The sequence below is a fragment of the Dermatophagoides pteronyssinus genome, unplaced genomic scaffold (assembly GCF_027571235.1).
Source record: "Dermatophagoides pteronyssinus isolate colony J.1.1.1.1 unplaced genomic scaffold, Derpt_VIB-CSIC_2022.12 sq0028, whole genome shotgun sequence".
NCBI lineage: Eukaryota > Metazoa > Arthropoda > Arachnida > Sarcoptiformes > Pyroglyphidae > Dermatophagoides > Dermatophagoides pteronyssinus.
This window is the reverse complement of record NW_027461552.1, coordinates 6874-21534: the sequence shown is the minus strand read 5'-3', so window position 1 is coordinate 21534 and position 14661 is coordinate 6874. Positions and strand designations below refer to the sequence as shown.

Here is a 14661-nt window from a genome sequence, read left to right as displayed (position 1 = left end):
AACAATGATAATGATTGACAATTATGTTAAAACAAATGAATAATAATTTGCCAGCTCAGAAAAGTAAGAGAGGAAAGAGAGATTCACTATTTTTATTGATTCTTTTATTCATTGATTACGTTTGTCAAATGAATGATTCTGGATTTTCATTTTCATCTCTATTGATGGTTGTTAATGTTATTTCAGCACATAAATTCTCTTTTTGGATACATTTGGTCGTTTAAATCCATAACAACAACAACGACAATACAAAAAACCGATACAAAACATAATTAAATGGCCAGATTGATTAGTTTTATGTTTGTTAACGTCCGGATATTTTCAATAATTAGTTATATAACCTTCAAACACACACATAGACATACAAAACAACTAAATATAAATTTTCATTCATTTTGGAATCAAACATTACACACACACACACAATATCAAATGTTAAAATTGTTCCATTATTTATTCTAACTATTTACTTTCACAAGTTTTTAATAAATAAAACCTCATAATAATAAACAAATGAAAATAAATTACTAGAATTTCTAGTTTTGATTTTCGTATATTATAGAGAATATTATATTGTGAGAATTATATATTATTTTTCTGGCAAATTATATTGTTTAGTTTATTTATTCATTTTGTTTGTCTTATTAAAGAGAATCATTTCATTTCATTTGTGTTTCGCATTTCGGAACAAATCAACAGCAAATGTAATGAAAAATAAACAACAACAAAAAAAAAGATAAAAAACCAAACTTATCATTATTTATATCATGACCGGAAAAAAATTGAAAAAGTAAACCAAAACACAAATTTCACAATCAAAAGTCATCAATGGTGATGATGATGATTTTATTAATTCAATGTTTGCAATAATAATAGAAAAAAATTAACTTTTTTTTTAATTAACCGAAAATTTTCACTTTAGTTTTCGCATAACACCAAAACGAAACAAAGAACTCAATTCAATTGAGAATTCAGTGAAAAAAAACAAAAACATTCGAGTTTAGGGAAATAACATACAAAGAGATATCCCAAATAAAAATTGAAATATGGTCGTATATAGAGATAATAAATCGATACATTTGTTGTCGATATTTGATATTCATCTATGTTCTCCAAACAATCATAATAGAAAATGAAAAATCAAAATCAATCGTCAAATGAATTTGTTCATTATTCATATGGAATTGTTTTTTTTTTGCAAACACAATCTTTTATAATTTGAAATTCTATGATATATGGCTTGTTTTTGTTGTTGTTGTTTTTCAAATTGTCATTTTGGATCAATGTTCAATGTTTCAAATGAATATTTGAAAAATTTGATTGATTTGCATCCAACAGCCGATAGGGAAAAGACCGATCTCATCAACAACAAAACAATAAACTAATGGAAATTATCATATACAAAATGTTGAAAATAAATCATGTACCATTTGGAAATTTCCATTTTTTATTTTTTATTTTGATTGGAAATTTGATGAAGAAATATTTTATCGCTCCAGTACTCCAACTCTCAATCACAAAAAAAAACATCGCAAGTAAACAATCAACAAGAATTTGAAAATGGATGAATGCATCCATAATAAATTCATAGAACTCACTCACACACAAGAGAGTTGAAAAATTAGGTTAGTTAGGTTTTGAATCTTATAATCCACTCATCTTTTCTTACCCCAGCATCATCAACAACAATTTGTTGGTCATTCTATGCTACAATAACAAGAAAAATTTATTTAAAGATAAAATATTTTCTTTTTTTGCCATTTTGATTATGATGCTAATTTGAATAAATGAGGTTAAATTGATATGATATGAATCAATATTATTATTCAATCATCATTGATTATTAATTACAACAATTGACAGTTACATAATCATTACATTCATCACAATATCATTAGCCAAAGAAAAAAAAAAACAAAAGGGCGTTTTTCTAAAAAAATGGACCTGGGAATGATGATGATAATATAATTATGATGTAATGTTCAAGGGATTCGATGACTAAATATTGACATTTTTTCCCTGTGAAACATAATACAAAAACACATTTTTCATCAGATTCATCATTCGGGAAAATATTCTGGTCATGTTGTAGTAGTGGCAGCAGCTGAATATTCTCCATACATTTATTTTGATTTGAAATACAATGAATATTGGAGAATAATTCAAACATGATCCATAGGAGAAAGAAAAAAAATCATCTAATGTGACACATACACACAAAAGTATTCAGAAAGTATAGTTTTGGAAGAAAAAGATCCATTAGTGAGAAGCAATCGAGACAAACAAACAAACAACAATACACACACACATCATACAATCAGTGAAAAAGACCACTGACATTTAGAACATCCATTCAATATACCATATGGTGTATGGGTAAACAAGTGAATAAATGACCATTGAATCCAGATTGTATGAGAAAAATTCATTTCAAAATAACGGATTTTTGTTTGTAAAAGTTTTTTTTTGAAACAGGAGAAAAAACAGTCCATAGAATTTCATTTGCTGCAGAGTTTTTTTCCTGGAAAACAGCAACAAAACAGCCATTTGAAGACCAATTTTTGATTGGGTTAAATATATACGAGAATTTGAAATTGTGAATTGATTTGATATTTTTTCGAAAGTGTCACCAAATCTAGAAAAGTGTGACCGATGAATAGTTTAATCGTTGTTGAATAATTTTTCTTTTTCTTTCACTTCAAATCAATTGAGTTTTCTTTTCACTCACTCACTCAATCTCTCACAATCACTTTTCAAAAGGAAATCAAAACTTTTTCTTCTGGATTTCCATTGAATGGATTTCAATTAAACAAACAGCGTGAAAGATTGAAAGAATTTTTTTTTCTTTTGCTTTTTTCTTTAAATCAAGAATATAAGTACATTTACATATGAATTGAATATTGCGAGTACTGTACATACTCTCACAAACATACAGAAAGAATTGAATACAGAACGAAAATGGTCAACAAAATCAAATCAAATTGTCATCAAATTATACATCATATTGTTGGAGATTGCCATTTCTTGGCATTCGAAGAGAAAGAAAACACTATTCATTTTTCACAAGAATCCGAAATTCAACAAATCCAAATAGTGTAAATATTGCCAGTATTGTTTTCCATCATCATCATCATCATCGATTTCAAATTATCGTTTACCGAATTTCTGATTATTTTGAATTTTATTATTGTAATCAATTTCCATTTTTTTAAACCTAGAATATATAGGGAAAAAATGATTCCGTTTTCGGGATAAAATATCCGGGAATCGGAATTGTTTCATCATCATACAAAAAAAAGTTTGCAATGAATAATGAATGTATTTTGCAAATGTAAAAACAATTTGGAAAAAAAGAAGAAAAAAATACAACCCATATTTAAAGCTTTTTTTCACCTCTCACACACTTTTTATCGATTGAAAAATTGAAATGTTCGTTCACACACAAAATGGAAATTCAAATTGTTTGCAAAGAAGAATAGAAGAAAAATGATTACGTCTTTTTTTTCTCTTGACAAAACAAAAATGACAAAAAAACACAGAATTCAATTTCAATTTCTAGAATCCTCTGATTTCTATTATTTTTTTCAAACTAATCCTATCATCAATTTTAAGGGAAAAATGATGTACCATATTTTTTTCCAAAGAAAATAAAAATAAAATTTCAACTCAATTAGTGAATCAAATCAATGACAAAAATTGGAAAAAAAATCATTTCAATTTAACTATATATGTCTTTTTGCATTAGAATCAATCAAATAGATTTCTGACTCACAATATACACCATAACCATTCAATCAATCAATCAATCAACCCGAACAAACAAACATCATACTTAACGAAAGAAAGAGAATATTCTTATGTTAATGTTTCCGATTTTAGTTTTTTTTTCTAGCCACACACTACACACCACCACCACTATGGGTTCATCTTTCGTCATCATCACACCAGAACAAGAATGTATCCAGGCAACAGAACAAGAATAAATAAATTTTCTTGATCGTTTTTTTGGATGGAAAATATATGTGAATGATGACCGGAAATGCCTATAGTAAATAAATAAATTGAAAGCTACAACAACAACAAAAAAATCGGTCATTCATCCAATTCCATATAATAAAATGGCTCGATTAATAGAAAATCTATCCGGTGAATTTGATGTATAAATCGGAGGGAAATTGATGGAACAAAATAAAAAGAATAAACATATATTACCCCCATTTACATCGAAGCTGGTAAATTATTATTATTGTTATTTTATTAAACAAACATTAAAGTCTTTTTTCTTTTCTTTTTTGATGTTATAAATGTCACAATATGTGTATATATTAACATAATAATCATCAGTTTTTTTTCATCTATAGATCGGTCAAAATAGACAACAAGGATCCAGGACAACAAAATGAACATCAAGATTGATTTCGGTTGGTGAAAAGTAAAATTGTTGAAAGACCAAAAATATCAAAATGAATATTTACATAGAATAATTATTTTAAAAACGAATTTTTGGGCGTAATATTTTGTTTTTTAGAAAATTCTTTCGACATTTTGTTTGTTTGATCGATATCGTGTATAAAGCAAACATAGACATTCAATACACCAACGCAGTTAGATGATTCAAATGATTTTATGAACAACAGATACCGGTTATTACCGGTATTGGCACTATGGATTTTGATTGTTTAATGAAATGAATGAAAAAACCCGTTAGCAACTTCATTTTGGTCAAGGATTCAAAAGGATGACCAAGAATAAATGATAGAATAGAAATTTCTGGAAATTATTAAAAAAATATTTTTCTTTTCACTTGTTCGAAAAAGTTTTTGTTGATTATATTTTCACAAACAACTATTAATTGGATTAGCAAGAAAATGTTTGTCATTTTATTTTGTATGAAAAACATTGAATTAATTTGAAATTAGAGAAAAAAACATAATGGCTAAATGAATGGGTTTGGCAATGACCCTTGGGCATATTAAATATATTTTCTGAAAGGATGGTAACAACAACAACAGAAGAATAATGTTATCATTGAAATAAAACCATAGAAAGGATTTACTCAATGAGATTCAACAGATTTATAACTGTTTCTGTTATTGTTGTTATACACAGATGAACGTGACTTAAATTTTCAACAACAAAAAAAAATTTCAAATTAAAACAAAATTGACCTATTTTTCTCTGGTTTCTTGAAAACACTAACACACCAAGGGTATTAATTATCAATTAATTCACTTATTTTTCAATGTTATAAAAATATAACGAAATGAAAATTATGAAACAATTTTGAAAATCTAAATAAAGATTTAGTTGATTTAATTGTTTTCCAAATTCTATGGATAGAATTCTTTTTTTTCTCTCTCTTCAAATGGAATTCAATTAGGTGATGAAAATAGATAATGATAGTAATCAAAGAGAGAAAAATTATCATTCATCACCTCATATCAATTCATCCATCATCATGACACACACACACACCCAGCATAATGGAATTCTAAAATTGTAATTTTCTGTCTTTTCTCATAAACAACTATGAAATTGTTACTTTGTATTTGTAGTTTTCACAAACAACAAACACATTTATAATTTATGAATAAAATTTGACCAACTCTACCTCTCTCAATACAATCAAGAATAGAATTTGAAAACCTAAAAAAATAACATCATTTTTGGTTCAAAACCTGGTAATAAAAGATTTTCACATTTGAAATTATTATTATTTCATATATACAGGAAAAAACTAATCAAAAACGAAAAATTTTATTGTCAAAAAAAAATGAAATTTTTTCCCCAATTTCGGTAGACAGAGAAAATGCCAAAGAAAAATGAAATGAAAATTTTTTCTAGCCCTATATTTTTTTTGGTTGAAAGTGTGTGTTGGATGAAAAAGAGAATTGCCGGATTTGCCTCAAGAGACAATTTCATATTTTATTTTTCATGGTTTTCAATCATCCGAAATGTGCTACCCGTTTATTATTATTATTATTGATGATGATGTGAATGATAAAAATCGTATTTCCAAAATAGCAAACGTATGGAATTACAAATATAAACCCAAAAGCCATATTTTTCATCTATACCGACCGATCAAAACCGAAATTGAATAAATGCGTGTCATTTGTTCGTTTCAAAAATTTAAAAAATGCACGTGTGTGTGTGCCGAGTACCATCACTGCCATCGTGAAAACATTTGAACAAAAATTGAAATTCAATATCCAGGAAAAACCAGAATAACTTTGGTGGCACCAAAAATAACTGAAAAAATCATGTGAAACAAAGAAAAAAAATAAAGTTTCATTTAACAACCAAAAAAAATCTCCCAGTTTTTGACCTTATGATATTGTTGTTTGTGTAAGGCAGGAAATTTAGAAACAACAACTTCGATCTCCCCTTGGATGATGGATGAAAACAACAACAAAAATGGACGAATTTTAGGATAAAGTTTTTTCCTATTTCACTCTTCTTTCCTCAAACACCATACACCCGCGCATTTGTTCCAAGATTTACACACACCATCAGCACACACACACAGGAACAAATAACAGAAACGGATACTTTAAAAAATTACAAATTTCAATGTTTTCATTTTCACCATTGAAATGTGAAAGACGTGCACAAATATTCTTTTTGTTTTCACAACAAACAAAAAAAATTCCACACATCGCCACTTATGATGATAATGTCAATTTTAAACTTTTATTTTCTCCGTTTGTTCTCTCATCATAATCAACATTTGATTTCTTTTCAAAAAATCTTTTCCCCATTTGAAAATACCGTATATTTTTGTTATTTTTTTCAAATATTTGGCAAAATATAGACAAACAAAAGCCAAAAACTTTTCTCTCTCTCTCTCTCTCTCTCTCTCTCACTATGGCTTTCTCATTCATTGAAATAGTTGATGGATATATCTCTCTATTGGTTCCAAAAAAAACAAGCAAAGAAAATATTTAGAATTTTTTTTGTTTCGTTATCCACCTACACTTAGCCATTGACATTTTCGATTTATAGATTAAAAGTAAGAATAAAATTGAGATTTCAAAAGAATAATATATCAAGATTAATTTTTCTTAGTTATTTTTTTCATAATGAATTTAAATTCAGAATAAATGGCAAATAGAAACAATATAACAAACCCACTAGCAATTATAATAATAATAATAATCAGGAAAAACTAAAAAATAAAATCGGCTTAAGTCAATTGCAGCAAGACAATCACTTTTGAATATATAATTCTTATATTATTTTCTTTAAATTCCTCAAACATCTTACACACACACACACACACAATTAAGATCAATCTTATATAATTAAAATATATCGACAATAGAATGTATCATCTGAAGTGGAGATAGAAATCCACAAAAAAAACCACACACCTATAGAAATGGTGAAATGAACTTGTCATTTAAATCAAAGTAGTAAAGAAACAAAAAAACTTGTGTTTCATAAAATCCTGTGTGTAATGAACACAATATCCACCTCACCACCACAATGAAACACCAGAATATTTTGTTAATAACATCAACGACGATGACAAAAAAAATTAATTGAGAAAACTCTTTTCCAGGGTGAATATGAAAAAAATTCTAATTAATCTCATCATCATCATTATAATTATGAAATTGTGAAAAGATGAATATAATATCCGTTCGAATGGATGGAATATTCATTTTTTCTTTGTTCTTCGTTGATCCAGAAAAAACCCAAACAACTAGGTAAAAATTGAAGTTATTTTTAATGAAACTTTTTTTCAAATTATTGAAATATACGTGGATTTGTGATTATTATCATTGTCGTCAAAAAAAAGAAAATAATAATAATTTCCTGAATTCTTACTTATTATATGAATTTTAAATTCAAAATTTATTAAAAATCTATAAACGAATCTATTATTATTATTATTATCATCATCAATGAAACGGAAATTTTATTTTTCAATAATAAAAAAAATGATAAACTCACATTTATTTCATTTTTTTTGTATATTCAAAAAAAATTTACATTGTATATTTATACAATGTTTATGATGATAATAATGATAATAATAATAACAATAATGATGATGGCTTTTTCATATTCTATTCCAATAAAATTTATACATGTAATGATGGTAATGTTTTTTTTTTTTGGTGGTAGTTGTTGTAAGAAACATGGTCTGGTATTGATGATGATAAAAATCATATCGTCCCGAATAGAATGTATTATATAATAACATGAATAGAAAATCATTTTCGATAAATGAATATTTTACCCACTCTTGTATATTTTATTGTAATCGTTCATTTTTTTTTGTTTTATCATGATGGAAAAATATATAACGAACAAAAAAGTTTTTTTTAGAAGACAGTGAAAAAATCTGAATACTTTTGTCAACAAGAAAATCCATAATTAGGATTCATCATCTTTTTTTTCATAAAAAATGTAATCAATTGATATAAATAATGATTAGATCAAGTCATCATTATAATTTCAATTTCATACTTGCTGATGATAGTAGCGCATCATCAAATCATCAGTTGAAGATGTAAGTTTTGAAATTCAAATAAACTAGAGAATTTCCAATTTGTTTCAGTTAGTGTTTCGCATCTCTCTTTTTTCTTCAATATATTATTATTATAATAACATAATCATCACTTTTTCGACGTGTATCGAATGTTTGAAATGTTGAAAATTCCTTTATTCATTTGTCGATGTTAATGTTGTTAATGATGTTTTTAACACACTATCAAAATTCATTGAAAATTATGAATTAAACAAGATCATTTCTGTTAATTCAAGAATTTCATTCAATTGTGACATAAATAATATATTTCAAACATGATTTTTTTTGAATTTCTTGTGTTGTTTGACAGCATCATGGGGTTGATCATTAATAATAATTATTATTATTATCATCATTGACCGCTTGTTGTTTTGCTTCACACACACATGATGGTTATTTTAGATGATTTGTGTAGGTAGACAAAAAAAAGAATTCTAAACCGGGACAACATTATCATTGCTTATCATCATCAGCTAAAAGATTGACACATTGAACTTGGTCAAATATATGTGAACAAAATGTGGGCAAAAAAATTAATTCATACCGATGTGAAAATGTAAAAAAAGAAACTCAAAAAAATACATCCATCTTTTATTAATTTTATAGTTGGGTTATATACACATAGGGAAAAAATAAGGTCGACCAACTATTTTTGCTTAATTTTCCTGGTAGCTTTTTTTTCACAAGGAGAAAAAAACTGAAATTTGCAACCAGAAAAATCATACAAATTTTTTTGGAGTTACAAGCTACATATTTTTACAACATATCCCCCCCATTCACCACCACACCAGATTTGTTTGATGTGTTTGATCAATGTGAATTGATTGGTGACAGATCAGAATTGTGAATTCTATTTCTTCTTATCCCTGTTTGTTGTTGGTGCTTTCAAATCACACTAAGCAAATAAAAATAAAAATGTAAATTTTTTCACTTCAAAAAATTAAAATAAAATATACAAATACAGAGAGAATGTAAACAAAATTGATTTGTTTTTTCTTTTACTGGTTGCCGTTTTGTGACTTTTGATTGATTTACTGACTATGATTGACTGACTGACTGATTGGAGTGAATTGATTAACTTTGGCAAGAATCGAAGAAAAAAAATTTCTCAATTCAATTCGATTGAACTTATCTCACCTCTCCCCAATCATCTCACACCCTTTTTCGAAAATTAACACTTGGATCTCTCCGAATGAAAACTATACTTTTTTCTTTACATTCTGTCATTTTGTTTTTCAATTTCAACCAAACAGAGAACAAAAAAAAAGGGTCAAACAAAAAACAAACAAAATAAGTTAACTCGATTTATCACTCGAAGTTAAGAGTATAAAGAATTTTAAAGAATTTCCAGATGAAAAAAGAAAAACATTTTCATTTCCATTTCAGCAACAAAAAAAAATTCATTTCAAATCCATAGAGATATATCAATCCAATGAAAGTATATGATGTGTGCAAAGTAATAGCACAGAGAAAATGGAATAAAACTTGAATTTTTGCTCTAAAAAAAACAGAATTTAACGAATAATTTTAAATTCAGATAATGAGATCGAGTGAATGTATGTGTGCGATATAAACATACACAAGAATCATATAAGAATAGAGAAATGAATGGGAGAAAAAGAAAAGACATCAACAATCTTATCAACAAAATCATCATCATCATCATTGAAATTTTATCTTAATCGATTCGACAAACACATATTTCTATAAAAACCGAAGAAAAAGACAGAGAGAACAAAAAATCACAACAAAAAAAAACGTTTTTCGATTTAAATAATAACCGGAGAATAGTAGTGTTTCGAGAATAGAATGAAATAAATTTCAAAGAACGTTACCAGATAAGTTTATTTTATTTTTCTTATCATAGAGATCAATTTGGAAAAAAATGGAACATACTATCATCATCATGGCAATCGCTTTTATTCGAAACAACAACAAGACCAAGCTATTTAATATAACCTTAAACCAAACATGGTTATTAAACCATGTAGGATAGAAATTGATGGAACAACAAACAAACAAAAAACAAAAATTGAAACACAAGAAAATGGGAGGTTTCCGTCATCAACAACAACAACAACAACATAACCATATTACCGATTCTTTCTTTTTTCCTCTCATCAAAAGGTTGTTCTTTTAGAAAATAAATGTGAACAAGGTTCCAGAATATTTATGTTTAAATTGCCTCAATCATCATCAATATTCGACTTATCATTAAGGGAAAAAAAATAAAGAGAATATATGGTTATTTTCATTATTGAAATTCTCATTTTAGTCATTTTACTGCTTACATTGCCAATATAATGAAAAAAAGGAAAAAGTTAAGGATAAAGATTCACTCACTCAAAGAAAGCAATCAATATTTATGAATAAGACTAATGTTATTATACACACACACAAAATAACTAAATGTCGATGGTGTAAATTAATTTTGGATTCATCTATAACTAACTAACTAACTAAACAAAGAATATTTATTCGATGTCATTTTATATATTGGAAATGTAAATAATAATAAAAAACGATGTTAATCACTTACCGTTGTGATGAATCCAAATTGTTCAAGGTAATAGCATTTGTTGTTGTTGTTGGAATCAATCGATTAATTTTTCTATTAACATCATCACGGTCATTGTCATCGTTTGCCATCATATTATAATCATCATTATTATTATTATTGTTGTTGTTGTTGATCATTATATCGGGTAAATTAAATTGTTCATGTCGTCGTTTTTGTTCAGTAAGATTCCATTGTTCTTCCATTACATAACGAAGCATCTGTTGAAGATCAATAAATCTATCTTTTATTTGTGATTGTTGTTGTTGAATTGATGATATTCTATTTTCTAATAAACTATTATTAGATGTTTGTTGTCTATCTTGTTGTTGTTGTTGATGTTTTAAATGGGTAAATTGTTTCACCGATTCAAAAAGCTCATTTTTTTGATGATGATGATCATCAGTTGTTTTTGATATTAATCGATTATCTGATCGATCATTTTGTTGTTGATTATGACTAGCTGTCATATCAACAATTCGTGATTTATTATTACTACTTATCATTGATTTTGTTTGATGTTGTTGTTGTTGTCGATTATCATCATGTTTGATGATAGTTCCTGCTGCTGCTGTTACATCACTTTTACTCAATACATCATGACTTAGATCCCCACCGCCACCAACTCCATCAATATTATTGGGTGAATTATCAACATTATAACGATTGGCTAGATATAATGATAATAACAAAATTATAAACATTAAACATAGAAATAATAATCGTTGTAGTTGTTGTTGTTGTTGTTGAACAAATTTGATATTTTTATCATTCATATCCTTAATAATAGATAATCGTGATCGTCGTACATTATGAATTTGATTAATTTTTTCTAATCTAGAATTTTTCAATATTCGAACATATGGTACCATCATTATCGATCCATTTGATAATGATGACGATGCAAACGTATGAATAATATGAATGTTTTTGTAATTCAAATGAAAAAAATTGACTGAAAAATTCTGCATTGACAAACAAGGTGACAGTATTTTTCTCGAAGTATGTGGGTGTGATATTTTTAGAATTTTGTTTTCCCGTTCATAACCTTCGAATATTATGTGTGACAAGATTTCTACTAACCTTTTGAATTGATTAATTTAGTAACAGTGATACCATCACCAGTGGCAATACCACCACCTCCTGTCATACGATTATTGTCACCATCGATGACATCTTCACCATCATCATAGAATGTATTTGTTGTTGGTTGTATGATAGTACCACCATCATTATTAACAGCGGCTGCAGCTAATTGACTTGTAGTCATGAATTTTCTACTTCCACCATCATTTGAATTTATCGGAACATCTTCACTATCATTTAGATTCTCAATATTCTGTTCGACAACTGCCAATTGTTGTCGCCATTTATTTTTCCAATACTTTTTACTAACAATAATTTTTTCATTAAGCGGATATAAACTATTACTAGACGATTGTTGTTTTTGTGGTGATTCGGTTTTTTGTCGTTGTTGTTTTTGATGAAGAAATCGTTTTCGATTTTTACTTTTTCCTATCGTCATTTTATCATCTGTTTGCAATGATGATGATGATAAATATGGAGATTTTGATGTTGCTGTAATCGTCGTTATTGATGATTTGGCATTGATTAATCTTGCAGACGACGACGATAATGATGATGGACCATTTACAGATGCTATTTCGTTATTATTTACAAAAGCTACATTAAAATTATTATGTCCTAATTGTTGTGATGATCTATGTGTATTGAAAATTAATAATTTCAACAAAAAAATGATAATCATTACATCAATCGATATAGAATTAATTATTTTCAAAAATGATTAATACCTTGATAGATCGGGATCACCACCACCAACATCATAATTCGATACAGCTGCTGCTGGACTAATAAGTTGATCATCATTATTATTGTTGGTCAGATCATTATTGATCTGTGAATTTGTTGTCAATACCAAAAATGTACAAACAAGACAACATGTTACACCGATCAATAATACTAGAATACGTTCTTTCAAACGCATTCGACGTAGAAAACAACAAAAATACATTGGTGCATTTACAATATTGATTGTTTGGGCGTTATTAGCCACCGTCATCAATTGATATTAAACACAGAGATACAAGTAAAGAAAAGAAAAAAACGGAATAAAAATTAACTTTTCTTTGTTTTTTTGTCACAGATGACCACGATGATAATATCTTGAAAGAAATCAATAAAAAAGAATAACGGCTCTGATTTTAGATGATAATTTAATGTATTTTTTATCGAGATATTAATCAATCAATCGATTAAAGCAAAACCTGTAAGAAATTCAAAAGAAAAACAAAAAGAAATAAACAATTAAAATGAAAAATTTCTTTAAATATATTTTAATCTTGGAAAATAATTGAATTAAATTTCATTTCAAAAAAAAAATCAATGACGAACATTATTAACAATTGTGTTAGCCGCAGCAATTTCAACAAAGAAAAAAAACCATAAAATTAATTTAAATATTCGAATTTTTGATGCAAACAAACAATAATCATGGTCATTTTGATTCATTTGAAATTCAATCTAATCGAAGAATGCAAATTGACAAATATAAAGTCACTATTTTGGGATCACATTTTCAGCCATGGCATTCGGGCTACCTGGTTTATTTCTTGTTACTTCAAACAAAACAAAAAAACCTTAAATAAAAACCAAAGTAAAGGAGAAAAAAAATCGACACTTCTATGTAAATACACAATATAAAAAATTTTAGCAAAAATTCGTTAATCAACTGATGAGAAAGATGTGAAAAATTATCTTTACATCTTTAGTATTTTCTCTTTTTTGGAATGCAATCAGACACATTTTCTCCCCCCACTGAAATCCAATGTTAATTTCAATCATTTTTTTATTATTTTTATTTTTGTTTGTTTGAATTAATAAAAAAAACTGTAATATAAGGAACAGGGAAAAAATATTTTGTTGTTGAAAATTTACATTCAACAACATTTGCAAAGGATTTAAAATGAAATGATAATTTTTGAATGTGATTAGCAATGCTCTCGATCATTCATTCACTCACGCACTTACACTACATATATCTATTTCATTCTGAATTCGTGCAATCATCACCTGGCCAAAAATAATGATCAATTGTCATGTATCATCATTCAATCAGAGAACGAAAATTTCTGATTGAATCAATAATTAACACACACACACACATACAGAGATATTGGCTTTTTTTTATCCCATCTAATCAACTAACCAGCCAAACATCATCATCTATCATTCAATTTTATAATTAGAATTTTTGTTTTTCCGAGTAAAGAATCATCATCTTATTGACCGATTTTCGAAAGAAAATCAAAGCTAAAAAAACTGAAAATTCATTTCAATTTCGATGTTTTTTTCAATTATTAATACTTTAATCATGAAGATTGAAATATTGATGAACCACACAAAAAATCTATGATGATTTAATTCCGGTTCGAATCGAATTGGAAATTTCTGTTTCACCATCAAAGAAATGAAATTCTTCATCAATTTAGTTTTTGATAATTTCAAATTTAGTTTTGATGTTGTTGTTTTTTCCTTCTAAACA

At 27.1% G+C, this 14661-nt stretch overlaps 1 protein-coding gene across 1 annotated transcript in view; it reads right to left on the bottom strand.

Moving 5' to 3' along the window:
• Positions 1 to 13406, bottom strand: part of LOC113792011 (uncharacterized) — a 32232-nt gene extending 18826 nt beyond the window's left edge. Inside the window, exons 1-3 of the mRNA XM_027341876.2 lie at positions 12911 to 13406; positions 12180 to 12817; positions 11079 to 11766 (exon numbers count right to left, since the gene is read on the bottom strand). Coding sequence (XP_027197677.2) covers positions 11079 to 11766; positions 12180 to 12817; positions 12911 to 13179 — 1595 coding nt within the window. The 5' untranslated portion in view covers positions 13180 to 13406. The remainder of the gene's footprint in view (positions 1 to 11078; positions 11767 to 12179; positions 12818 to 12910) is intronic.
• Positions 13407 to 14661: the final 1255 nt, after the last annotated feature.